Below are 14460 nucleotides of genomic sequence, written 5' to 3' on the forward strand. Positions count from 1 at the left end.
TCACTGAAAGCTGACCGAATCCGACCCGAGCCCGAATACAATTTATAGCTACATTTTTAACCAAACCCGGCCCGACCCGTCGGGTACCGTCGGGCTCGGATCGCCACACTCTAGTGTGTGTATATGTCCCCTATTGGGGCCTATGTGAATTTCTGTCTTTGAGAGATATTATTTTGTAATATAACTGAATTTTATTTTAAATAGGCTATATTAAAATGATAAGGCATCTTTGAGTACACTGTGAGTATCATTTAAGTAGGCTATGTCGTGGCCGGCCGAATGTCCTCTTTTTTGGAAATCAAAATATGGTCACCCTATTTTAACTACTTCAAAGTAATGTAACTTAATAGATTTGATTACTGTTTGATTACTTTTTTGGGTTATAGGCCAATGAGTGCTGCATTCAAATTTGTCACAAAGGCATGCTGCACAGCGAAAAGACGCAAAGCAATAGAATGAATTTTATAATCCACATATAACTTTTTTAAAAGTATATAATCAGATGTAACCCCTTTGTAATCAACATTTTCATTAATAACTGTAATTCAATTACATTTTTATCGCAATAACTAACAGATTACAGTTACATTTGCTGTGTAATTTAATTACATGTCACTACTTACTCCCCAACACTGTTTCGTAGAGAAGGCTATTGTCATAATTCCACTCAGTGTCACAGGTTTGAAAAATTTCTCTGAGTTGCTGTTATGTTTTCACAGAAGTCCAAACTTGCATTTTGTTTTCTCTTAGTGTCCTATTTTTCTACTTTAATTAATGAGCTCTGGGTTTTGCTGCCATACAAAAATAATTAGCTCTGTGACCCTTTCAAAACTTAAATCCATATTTTAATTGGAAGGTTTCCTCTGAATAGTTTGCATCTTATGCTTTTAATATGCTGTTGAAGTTCTTTCCTGCCAAAGCAGTTCCAGCCTGGTAAAATTTTCTTGCACCGAGTCAAGTCAGTTTCATGTGAGTGTGAGCATTTGGGAACACCACCACAGAGAAGAGGCAAAACAGGTACAATATAAGATTTTTCCTTCTCTGATTTCTTTTCCAAAATAAAGCCTTCGCTAACAGCTGGCAGTCTACAGTAATGTTCAGGGGAGAGATTTACACGTCATGTTGAACTTGATTTGTCACTTCCTGCAGTTGGAGACAAATATATATATTACTCAAAATGTTGCCAGGGGCAGCCTTAAAGAAAATCTGGTTTCATATTAAACTGGATGATTGATCAGCAAGTTGTTTGAAGAAAACCTGATATTTGTGCCACTAACAGCTCTGCAGTCAACTTTATAGCAATAATAAAAACTAAGCCAGCCTGTTTTCAATCTTCTACTGAGTAAATCAAATGTGTAACTCCATATGTCCCACAGTCATAACTTGGCCATGCGTTATTGTGTCGCAGCCAGGTTTGGCATGCCTATGTGAGTGTGTGACTGTGCATGTGCATGTGTGTGTGAGAGAGAAAGTAAAAAGGCTCTTTCTCCCAGCTCGGATGTCAGTAATGACACCCGAGAGGCCTGAAACTCCTCGGTCAGCAGCTCTCACTGCAGACAAACAGGAGAACGGATGGACAAGAGAAGCAGGAGACAGAGACAAAGACGGAGAGAGGGAACCCGTGGAAACATCAGAGAAGAGAGAGAGAGAGAGATGAAAGCAGTGACATATAAAGCAAGATAGAGATGAGAGATCAGCACAAAAAAAGATGAGAAATGTGGAGCATAGGTCTGGACGTGGAGGGGGGGAGGGACGGAGGTCAGCCTGCCACAGCATCCTCCCCTGTCAACAACAAAGTGCTGAGAGCAGAATGTGAACCTTAGAGCAACAGAGCATCACTCTGTTCCCTGTGAGAACACAGACGCTGCTTTAACCTGCAACAAAAGGCTCCAACCAACACTAAAGGAGGGTGAAGAAACTCGCTATTATGAGAGATGATAACATGAACCTCTGCAAACCTGTCAGACGGGTTCAAATAATGCACAACCAGGTCACATAGTGAAACCGATGATACCTCTGCTGCTTTCCCACAGTTACGGGTCAGTTAACACAAAAGAGGAGAGGAATCTGGATCGAAATCACTTCCAGGAGCCCTCAAGCTTAGATGCCATTGGAAAACACAACAACCCAGTGAGATATATGGACAGGGGGAGGATGTTTAGGCCCGTCTGTCTTCACTGAGCTGCAGTGATTTTCTAACCAGCAGTAGGGCTGGGCGATATGTAGAAAATCAAATATAACAATATTTCTGACCAAACTTTGATGTCAGTACTGCTATGATATTGTAGGGTTGACTATTGGGGCTTTCACAAAATATTTGCACAGTGAGGTTTTTAATAAACAATCATCAGTCATGTGAATATAATGACTAAGCGGGCAAAGGCAAATAATAGAACAGCTGCAACAGTCTGGTAAGACCAGAAAATTACATCACTTTACTTTAATGCAGCCTTTTAAAGCAGGAAAAGTTTCATATCAACTTTAATACCAATAAATAATACATAACATATTGCCCAGCCAAAACTGGAAGAACTGAAAACAGCTGTTTTTTACAATAAACAAGTGCGAATTAGCAATAGCTATGAACACGTATGTGCATGCATTCACGCGATCATGCATTTACACATAAATGGACTACACTTATATAGCATCTTTCTAGTCTTCGACCACTCCAAGCGCTTTACATGTCCTATCACCTATTTGCACCCATTCACACACGTGGCACCATGTATGGGGGCTGAGGCATGGTGAGTACATGGTGCTGCCTGCTACCCTTCACACACTCTCACACCCCAATGATGCAGCCATTGGGAGCATTTTGAGGTCCACTATCTTGCCCAGGGATACTTCGACATGGGATCGAACTGCTGATCTTCCATTTGGTGGACGACCCGCTCACCTCTGTGCCACAGCAGCCACACAATCTGACAAACACTTGTCACGGGTCCAATGGTGCCTCCCTATGACAACCAATTCATGAGTTGTGAAAAAGGGCATTGCAAAATGGTGTGTGTATATGTATGTGTGTGTGTGTGTGTGTGTGTGTGTGTCAGCTGTCCTTTGTTTTATGGCCAATCTTTCCACAAAACCTTGAACGATTCTGTGTATCCATTTGGAATTAATTGCAAATTGCAATTGGTTCCTCCCATTGCCACGCCCACTTTCAGCCATATATACAGACACACCTTCATGAACACACTCTTGACCTCCATGTCAAATTTCAGCCTCCTAGGGCAAACTTTGGACACAAAAGGGTGGGGAACTGTTTGCGGAACAACCGACCAACCAACAGACAGAGCTACCTATAGAGCTGCTGGTTGCAACTAAAACTTACAAATACATCTCAACAGCTTATCAGTTGAAGTTGAAATGTTGTTAGGACATTTTTGGGAATGCTTTAAGAGCTACATAACGACAGGGGACATAGACATTGAAACTAAAGACATGCTCGCAGCTCTGTGAGGCTTTAATCCCCATTTTTAAGAAAAACAAACTGTAATGGATTAAAGTTGAGGACTGGAGTTTGCTTATTTATACTTTACTGCTGGGATGAACTGAACAATGTTGGTGTCTGTCATGCTAACATGGTCATTACTAGTGATCGGCATGGCTAATTAGTAGGGGTGTTATCGTACATTGATATAGCCATTCAATAACAGTATAGTCATCTTTAAGATTCGTCTTTACTGAGAAATTCCCATTGCACCTATGTGTCACTATTTCCATCCAAACACACCTCCTTCCTAAACATTTGAACAGTTCTAGTGGCCTAGCACCAGGCAGACAAGGGTAAGCAGCCAAAATGATAAGGATACTCACCTATGTGGTTTGATATCAATCGCAGGCCCTAAATTGACACAAATCAAAATCATACTGTGACTGTGTACTTTGTGATATCAGCAAACATCATATCATTGTCCAAAGAATCAATATAATATTCTATCAAGATGAAACTTGTGATTTAAAGCACTACAAATTACCACTTGCAGTGAGTGAAAACAAGACTATAGTCTACAGCCATGCTCTGTGAGACTAAATACTCACATTATATTAACATGAAAAAGTTTAGCAGGTGTAATTTTGCTATAGAGTATATTAAATTGGCTTTATGTCACTTATCTTGAGTGTCTAAATGCTTAGTGTGGAATTTATACACACCAAGAAATATTATAATGCTGTCAAAATGCCCAAAATGAAATGAAAACCTTAACAAGCATGTTGTTTTTTATAGATATAAAAATTACAGTTGTGAGACATTGTGCTTCTCAGTGATGAATACCAAAATTGCAATTTACTTTTAAGTGTTATTCATGGAGGGGATAGTGAATTATGTCAGACACACCCATGAAGCACATTTGAGGTCGAAGGAACTGTCACCAGTTTTGCAGGCGTTTGGTCATTAATCAAACTACTGGACAAATTAAAATGATGACCTGATGATGGCACTAGATAAATAGTCAGAGGAACACGACAGATATTACAATTCAAACTGAAGGGACAGAGACAATTTCATGGCGAGCGTCCAGAAACAGCAGAGATATTTCAGTCTGGAGCAGAACAACCAACATGGCCTTCAACTAGCACGGAACAATCTGTCAACTATCTTCTGATATTTGTTCTCACGGGTGTCTCTTAGCCAACCAACAGCAGACAAATATTTGATCATGTTTTGTGACTTGTCTGACGGACTTAATGCAACATCTTGACAACGCCCAGTCTCACCACACCCCACAGTGTTCCTTCTTATCAGCTTGAAGTCACACAATGTTTATTCTGGCAAAAGGTGGAAACTATTTCATCCTTAAAACCTTGATAGCCCCACTCCCATACACATACACTCTCATTCATAGACATGCACTTACACTATTATGCATACTCTCCCAAGATGGACTTTGCCATCTGTTGCCATAGTAATAAGGCCTGAGAGATTAAATTCAAAGAAACCACAAAGTGACAGAAGAAAAACTGGGCTGGGAGAGCAAAGCTAGTTAAATGGATTAAAGAAAAAGAAATAATCCTGGGAATGCAGGAAGAGAGCGTTGTCAAATTACCTCTATCTCAAAGTTCTTACATCAGGTATAGTAGGGTGTGGCACGTAGACCTTTACCTGCATGTCAAGTCAAAGTTGACCTTTGCACTTCTTTCAAATCCTTGAGTGCATTTATTGCAGGAGAGCAATAATCAAGGGGGTAAATCACTACAATGACAGCCTCTATTTAGATATTCAAAGGCAATTTCCAAAAAAGCGTTACGTGAAGTGACTGCTATGCATCAAAGCTCCCCTCTGGGTGAGAGAGATCTGGCATATTCTCGAAGAGCATAGTGATGCTGCAATGGGAAAACCTTGCAAATCAAATTTTCTTGAGTCTCGTGTTTCAACAATGCACGGTCAGCCAGCTAAAAACTGCTTTTTGTCTTTCATCTTAAAAAAACAAAAAAACAAAAGCAGTTGACATTTTGGTGATGCAAGCTTTTTATCTGACGGGAGCGATATTTATCTGGACTTTGACTTCCTGCTGGCCTTGAGTGCACTCAGCTGATCACCTCACCCTGTAGTCTCGTCCTGCAATGTCTATCTGCAGCCTTCCCACGGTAACAGTGAGGAGTCTCATTTCAAATCGAGGAACTGCTGCTTATCTCGTCCCTAGTTCCATCTGTTTATTGTTCACAGATTAGGATGCAGCCCAGCTGATTCAGGAGGAAGATATTTAAAGTTAAACAGATGAGAAATCAGAAGCTTCTCAGTGCCTTGACACAGTCAAGCGGAGTCCTTTGGAATATGGGACAAAGCAGCTGCAGACAGCACAATCAGTTTTTATGAGGGTCAATATGATTTCCATTAGACTCACTTAGTTATAAATCTATTAATGTGCCATTAAAGTGATCCTGACTCACGTAAGGACAGTGCTGCAGCTGTGATGGGACAGTACAAACGTCAAAGTTTAAATCCTCAGTTTTACAACAAAGAATTGTGTTTCTATTTGAGCTGAGCACAAAGCTCAGTACTTTTTGCATCTCTTATTAATAATAACAGGCAGAAATCATGTTTACATTTCTTAAAGCAAGGTATCAAAAACAGTTTCTGAAACTGGGGCACCAGCGTGCTATTTAATCACTTCCTTCTTATCAAGTTTGACAGAAAGAATCAAAGCTCCTTGCTTGTATTGTCTGTAATAGTTTATTTATTAATACTTGCGGTTTTATGTATTTTGATGAATGAATGATTGTAAGGATGCTGCTAAGTATTTGTGGAGATGAATGTCCTGTAATACAGTGATGCTGGGCAAATGAAAAGTTTCTCCAAGGGAACAGCACAGTTTACTTATCAACCATGGCAGAAAGAATTAAAGAGGTTTCTTGGTAGGCTGATGGGTTCTCATTTCAAAAAAAGAAATGTTGAAATATATCATCATTCTATCTGATTAATTTGTTGGTTCATCCATGTGCTAAAGGCTACATTCATCAATATGTTTATATTAAAGGTGAACACCATTTAAATTCAGAATTCTAGTATGTTATTTCCATGGTCTGGGAAAGCTCAATCAATGTTTGTGAACATGAGCTGCTCGCTCTCAAAGCCAGAAACCAGAGAAGTAAGTCTCAAACTTGTGATGTCATAGGGCATAAAGCCTGGAGCTGCTCATTAAAATGAATGGGAGACTGATTGTGTGGACCCACAGAATGTTTGTTTTCATATTTATACCCAAATGTTCTCAGTTCTGAAACAGAAAATGTACCCATATACACTCAGAATAGTCCCCTGGAAAAATGAAAACCATGGGTTTGTCTTTTTGAGGACATGTATATATACACATATTTTTTCTTAATGATTTATCTTTGAACACAGGTATATTTCCAAGGTGGCAATCTGAATCACTTGCAAGGGCCTGCTCTCTCTACGAGCCCCTACACCCCAAGGGCCCCGGTGCAATCGCACTACCTACACTGTCCATATTCACGCACCTGTTTCTGTCTTACATGAAATTAATGCAGAGGTGGGACCAAGTCATTGTGTTGCAAGTCACAAGTTCAACTTGAACTTTATATATTAAATTTACAAAAATCATGAATTATTTTCAAAATTTGATACTTGTTTAAACAAGTTTGTAAAAAGTTACTTAGCTGTTTAGCTAACGTTAGCTTAGCATTAGCTGACTAACAATGTATATTAGTTTTGACTTTCTGTTCTTTGTGCAATTTAAAATGTCAAACAAACTTGTAGGTTGTCGCCTCTCCGTCTATGATCTTCAACCTGTAGGTTTTGCATACTGCAATACGTTTTGGTTTACAAAGTTATCTAAATTCTTTGGTATCATTTTTTCCAACTGGCACTCAAAACTGTAAAGGTAGTTCTTCATAGCTCTCTCCTGCAACTTGACTGGATGCTGTCGGATTGGTTCAAAGGGGAACTGGGGAATTAAGAGGCAATTCTCCGGGAATAAATAGCGTTAATGTTGGTTTACTCAGGAAATGAAGGGACATGAATTGTTTTGTGGCACACTTTTTAAATGAAATATGTTTCTCTATTTGGGATTGGGCAAATGTATCAAATCTTGTAGTCCAAGTCAAGTTGCAATTTATTTTCAATTTTGTCAAGTTAAGTCTACAGTCATCATCACATTTGTGACTTCAGCCTGGCTCAATTCTAGTCATGTGACTCGAATCCACTGTAGTACCATGAATTCAGTTGCTTTTATGTGTTTGAGATCTGATTTGCGCTCTGTCTGCCGGTAGGGCCGGCCTGGCACTTACTGCAACATCTGATGTCAGTGACGGCAGTAAACTGCACACATACTCATGTTTACCAACAAGGACGGTCTGTTGTGTTTCATATGAAAGGTGACTACAGACAAAGAAATGAAAGCAAATATGTTTATGAGTCCAGCCTTCTGTGGACGTGCTGCTGTTTACTACTGTTACTGCAGGTTTTATACAACCAGACACCAGAATTTCATTTGGTAAACAGAGTGAATCTGCAGCGTGTCAGTGAGGATGAGCTGTTTTTCTCTGTTGCAGTCTCACTTAGTGAATCAGGCTGATGTTTACATTAAAATGCTGTGGTGCCGCTTCAGTCTATGCTCATATCTGGATTCACGTTAATTTCCTCCTCCTTTGCAGACTGTTGTACAACCTGATGAGGTTTAGATTTACAGGAAAGAGAAAGTCATTTGAGACTGTGCAGGCTACCTGCTGTGAATACTAATGTTACAATATATTTCATATTCCCAGGATGGAGTATCATGTAAGATTTTATCACAGTTCAGAGGTAAAGCTCCGTACATGACTTGTTTTTCTCATGAATGACAGAAATTGAATATATTAAACTACAGATGCATTTTTGCAAGATTTTCCCAGTGTAATTGGCTCAAAGGTCAGGTGAATAAACTTACATACACACTGTAAGCTTAGCATTTGCTACAGCGTACCTGCTAACGAGAGAGCCACAGTTAGCCCATCTGCTAATGAAGATTAGGTGACTGAAAGCTCCAGAACACCAAAATTGAACTCTGCAACACACACCAACACAAGTCCTTAGGGTGCTCAGAAACAATACATCTTCAAACGTCTACAATTCCAAAGTCCATCAGCTGGAGCAGATCATGTGATGTGACAGAAAGTGTCAGAACACCTACAAAGTGGACCTGGTGGGGAGACTGTGTTCTCCAAAGCCAAAGTTTCATTAAAAAGGTCATGACTAGTGTCGCAACAATTACTTGATAAATCAGTTAGTCTGTCCACAGAAAGTTGTTTCACACTTATTTTGATAATTAATCATTATCATTTTAAGCCAGTCTGGGACCCTTCTGTGTAAAGTTTGCTCGCTCTTGCTGTGTCTGCGTGGGTGTTCTCAGGGTTCTCCAGCTTCCTCCCTGAGTGTGAGCTCAAGTGGTTGTCTGTCTCTATGTGTCAACCCTGTGATAGTCTGGTGACGTGTCCAGGGTGTATCCTGCCTCTCGCCCAGTGGCGGCTGAGACAGGCTCCAGCCCCCCCACAACCCTTGAGAGGATAAGCGATTACAGAAAATGAATGAATAAATGAATTTTAAGCCAGTTATTAGTTTAATATTTGAGAAAACTCATCAGACAGTGCTCTTGCCATCCTTTGAGCTACCTTATGAGACCCAGCTGCCTTTAGCTAAAAGGGATATTGTGGGAGAATGGAAATCAATTTCGCAGACTTGGTCCTCCTCTGACACTTTTTGTACAATTGTAAAGATTGAGTTTTCCTCCTCTGACTGCATGTTGATATCAGAGCCCCACTGAGTGTGTCTGTTAATTTGGACAGAGCACATTGTAGGACACCTCCAGACCAGACCTTTGTATGAAGAATTTAAGGCACTAAGGCCGTGACGTAAATGTCTGAATGGAGATGCAGTGCACCTCAGCATGCATGGACACTGACCTTTTTTCATTGTTAGTTTGGCAGAATTTAGGTGTAATGGGTTTAGAGCTGTGTCCTAAATATTTTTGAGCACTTTTCTGCCTTTATTTGAAGATGGAGAGTGGAGAGGAGACAGGAAATTAAGAACAGGAGAGAGGGAGAATGGCATGTATAAAAGGTGCCCGACCAGAATGAATCCAGGTCAATCAGCATATGCTAAGTGTCTTAACCATTAGGTCGCTCTCTGTGTGTTGCCTCTAAATTACATTTCTATTTATAGTTGTTTAAAAACCTTTTAAAGAAAATTAAATAAATGATAAGCAGGAAAAATATGAGCAAAATTACTACACAATAACATTTGTGTGATTTGACGATACTGTGCCAACATGTGAAGGTATAGTCATTATACTTTATGTGACATTAAGCCCAGTGGTGGGTTTTGGGGCCCTAAATATGCATGTGAGAGTAGTACAAATGTCAGTTGAAGTGATCAATAAAGCAGTGTGCATTATTAATGACGCTTGGACCTGAGATTATTGTTCAATATGAATTGTTTCCTATACAGCCCAGCTGTCTGTTGCGGTGATTTGGGATGATTTTGGCCACTGAAAGAATGCAAACGCTCCTCGAGCTGACTGGCTGCATTAATAATGCACACAGACTGGCTACAATAGACTCACATCATGCTGGTTAAGGGATTTGAACCGCTGCATTGTGTTTACTTATGGATCAGCAGAGCGTGAACCAACACAGGCTACAAGGATAAACAACTGTGCTAATGAGAGTTAAACATCTCCTCAGTGAGAGCTGGGAGTGAATGATCCTGATAGTGTGCAACGGTTAAATGGCAAACGTGATGCACGCGGACCTAAAGTAGTTCAAGTGTCCCCCTGTGGTCCATGAGGGGGATCCAATGGGTCCCCAGCAAAATGAGGAACACTTTAGAGTTATTATGGTCTCTTTGAATAGAATACAAAGGTAATTATTATAAGAACTTCACCACTGTTACCACCTCAGCATGTAGACAGTATACAACAGAGTATTGAAATCACTCTTTGGGGTATAGGTGCTTGGGCGTAATTTTAAAGGAACAGTTCACCCTAAAAATCAAATATACATATTTTGCCTCTTACCTGCAGTGCTGTTTATCAATCTAGATTGTTCTGGTGTGAGTGCCTGAGTGTTGGAGATATAAATGGTTCCTACATGAAACTGCTCACAACAAAGTCTGTGGATTATCTTGAGTAACTGGGTCATGTTTTCTGGAAAGAGAGATTGCTGTTGAGATTTTCAAATGTATTTTTTTGGCACTTTTGTGGCACACCACAAGCCGATTTTCATCTAGTTCCATTATTTTGGAGAAAGGCAGACATCTCTATTTTCCACACTCAACAACTCACATCAAAACAATCTACAATGATAAACAGGAAAGGGTAAAAATATGTTTTTTTGATTTTGGAGTGAACTGTTCCTTTATAGTTTATGTCTAAGTGTAAAGTTTAACAATGCATGAGCTTTACAATTACTTAATAACAAACTATAAATGGTTTAAAATAGATGCTACCCTGTTGCTGAGTGACATGCATAAGCATTGCCTGGAGACACACTCTAAACTTTTCCCATTAACTCCTTTAAAAGGTGCTACACAGCTGTTACTCTGTGAGACAACAGCACGAAAGCGCGGGTTCATCCGGTTGTGACGACTTGGTGCATAGTGAACAGGCTCTGGGGCTATCCTGTTTATTACTGAGATTTGAAAACTCACATTTCTGCCTCTCTCAACATCTCTTAGTAAGGTTATTAATGTTTTTTATATTCTGGCTGCATGCTGCTTTACAACAAAGGTGCAGCAAATGTAATAATGGAAATGATTTAAGACCTTTGAGAGGCTTCCTGTGACCTTCAGCACATTTGGTGTAATAGGCTACAAGCAGAACTTGAATAAAACATCAGATTCTGGAAATAATGTCTGTCCTTGCCTAAGGCTGCGTGAATACAAAAGTTGAGACTTCATTCAAACAATATGTGGTTTGTCATAAAGTGGCTCTGAAAGAGTCAGAATAAAACCTTTTTCGAAATTGAGTTTGGCATGAAGTTGTGTCTGTGCTTATCTGACTTCTGGAGCAGGTTTGTTGGGCCCATCCGCAGTGAGGACATAAATACTTCACATGCAGTAGGATATTATGCAGGTACAGACTCAGTTCAGTGGGGGAAACAACTAGAAGACTGCCTAATATCCTTTGGGCTTCCATCCACCCTTTGAAGTCTCCAAAACAGTCTTTGCAAGAGGAGATGCTGGGGTAAAGCTGTGCTCTATGAATAATTAATCATTTACCGGCATAATACAAGTCATCCTTGTTGGCATCGGGAGTGCGACACAATAGCGACTTTATTCAAAATACAGTGTCCGTCAGTGTAAAGTCAGCTCAAGGGTCTGCGATATTATCAAATAATATAGCTGAAGGTCGATTATGCGGGGATATTATGTTGTTCGGGACGGGTTAGCACCGATGCGCCTGTTTCTCTCCTGTGGACAAGATGTTCATGTGTACCAAACTCCATATAAAATTTGGATCATTTTACGTGGCACTGATTTTGTTCAAGGTTGCTGCAAGATAAAACATAATTCAATATCTTTTATGGAGCACTGGTAGACACTGTTGAATTCCGCGTTGGTATGGTCAGCCAGGCAGTTTGCAGTCTAGTAAAAAAAAATTACATTCATTTTGGTTTGTACATTTGAGCTGCTGGATACCGCGGGATAGTTTACTAGAAGATTACAGTGGGAATCAGGTGGACCAGTTGAAACAGTCGACATTTTACCAAAACACAGCGCAGCTTCGTGGACATAACTTTATGCCGAATTGAAAAGTGGGTCCTGATATTTAAAACATAATGTCGCGTTAAACGTTAAGCGCGAACTTACTCTGTGCATCATAAACATATTGTTAGAATTTACTTTTTCATAGTTGAGTTTTGTGCGGACACGCGCCCAAGCAGAGGGAAGTTGGTGGCATCAACGGCCGGTTGTCCTACCGTTGTGTCGGGGCTCGTGCTGCAGTGACACGGTTCCGTCCCTGTGCAGGAGGATGTAGGACGGGTCCTTCACCCGCCTGACTCTCCCGGCCGGCGGGCGGGGCACCCTCAACCCGCTGCAGCACTGGTAGCACACCGCCCATGCCTGCTCCTCGTTGATGGGCTGCTCGTAGGACTTCAGCACCTCCTCCAGAGACAGTTCCCGGGGCTCGGCCAGGTCCCGCGCCTCTCCGCGGTCCGTGGGGGCGCTTACCCGCGAGTCCCCGTCCTCGGCGCTTCTGTTGGTGGATCTGGCCATGGCTGCGATAGCGTGGAGCCCATTCTTCACTCCGGAGGCACCGGGGCCATTTATGCTGTCCACTGACTCCTGTTGGGCCCAGTCTCCTGTCCTCTGCTTCACGTCTACCGCTCTTCAACTACCGCAGCTGCACCTCGTTACCACAACAGTGTCAAGGTAGCCATACTACCTCAGCACTTCCGGTCCCAGTTTTCATGTTGCAACTTTTTTGGGCAAAGTAAAATAAAGTAGACAAATGTGTTGTTGATAAAAAAAAAAAAGTTATGTTTTTTCCCCGGTATGTCCAACAACGTTACACCCTCAAAAAATACTGTTTGTTAGCATATGAGGGAGATTACTGAGGTCAACAGTAACCAGGGGCGTAGCACCGAATTCTGCACCCTACACCTAAACAGTCTCTGTGCCCCCTCCCCCATCCTTTTTTTTAGTTTATTTATTTATTTATTTATTACAAAGCCAGTTTGCTTTCATTCCCTTTCCTTTTTTCTTTTTTGGAACTGTGATTTTCTTGGGCAAAGACATGTACATTGGTGCTCCAGCAGCAAAAGCTGTTACTCGGCTTTAGCCACATTCAGAGACAACTCCCATGATGAAAGGCTGGACTAAACCATTTTGCTCCTTTCAGGGGTGAGAGGGGCCTCGGGATACTTCCACTGTTTCTTTTATTTAATGTTCATTCTTTCAACCGATTTATTCAGACGATTGTGATTTAGTTATGGCACTAATGAACTAAATTACAATAAAGATAGATAAATTCCAGGCTTATCAAGGGCCCCCTCCCATTGGGGCCATGGGTAATCAGTCCCACTATCCCCCCAAGTATGACCCCCCTGACATCAACTGCTGAGGTGCTGCAATGAACTCCCAACAACTCAAGCCCAACATAAGACTGTTTAGGTCTGTATTATTGTATTTCTTTAACGTATGTGATATTATATAAATTACAATAAATATATAATATTTGTTGTGTTTTCAAACCTGGAATGTTTTACATATTGCAATATTTCAGATTAGTCATTTATCTCTGTATCTCTACATCTGTTTCAGACACAGGTAGCCTAATTTGAGACACTTTTTGGTAGATTACCAGGAAAATTAACAAAAACTGTGAAGACTACCTCGAGTGTTATTGTAAGAACTTGTTATGTATCTCTGCTATATTTTTATTAAAATATATGTTGCCAGGTAAAATAATTTAGAAACTTTGGACTTTCAAACACATCAAGGATCTCTACCTCCCTCTGATGACATGTTCAGGTAAAATGGGACAGTCGTGAGAGGTCGTGTTTGTTTTTTAAATGGTTAAATCCATTTATCACTTCAGTCATTAATTCATTAAATCATAAATGTAACTTGTTGCTAAGGGGCTGAGCTGTCCTCCCGCTGTGTGTGTGATTTTCTATTACATCCTCCTCCTCATCATCATCATCATCCACCTGAATATTACTGTCTGAGCTGTTGAAAGTGAGCTATTTGAGTTATGAAATGTTATATGTGCTTTATTCCTCTCTGTTGTTGTACATTTCCTGCAGCTTATGCCAGTTTTGTTCACTCATTCTTGGTCTAACAACTCTCTAAAGGATTTTAATGGATGTGAAAAGTGCAGAATATCAAACCCGTTCCAAAACTTTTATTGACGGACAAAAGTTTCAGAGTGCAAACATAACTGACACAATGTGTATTTATTTTTATTCTTTAAACAAATGGATGCAGTGGGTTGCAATATAACTCTGTAGCCTCTTTAT

At 40.5% G+C, this 14460-nt stretch overlaps 1 protein-coding gene across 1 annotated transcript in view; it reads right to left on the reverse strand.

The window, feature by feature from the left end:
* Positions 1-12864, reverse strand: part of spire2 (spire-type actin nucleation factor 2) — a 46801-nt gene extending 33937 nt beyond the window's left edge. Inside the window, exon 1 of the mRNA XM_050074113.1 lies at positions 12418-12864. Within this exon, the coding sequence (XP_049930070.1) occupies positions 12418-12715 (298 nt within the window). The 5' untranslated portion in view covers positions 12716-12864. The remainder of the gene's footprint in view (positions 1-12417) is intronic.
* Between the last annotated feature and the right edge of the window lie 1596 nt (positions 12865-14460).

This window comes from Epinephelus moara, chromosome 20 (genome assembly GCF_006386435.1).
Source record: "Epinephelus moara isolate mb chromosome 20, YSFRI_EMoa_1.0, whole genome shotgun sequence".
NCBI lineage: Eukaryota > Metazoa > Chordata > Actinopteri > Perciformes > Serranidae > Epinephelus > Epinephelus moara.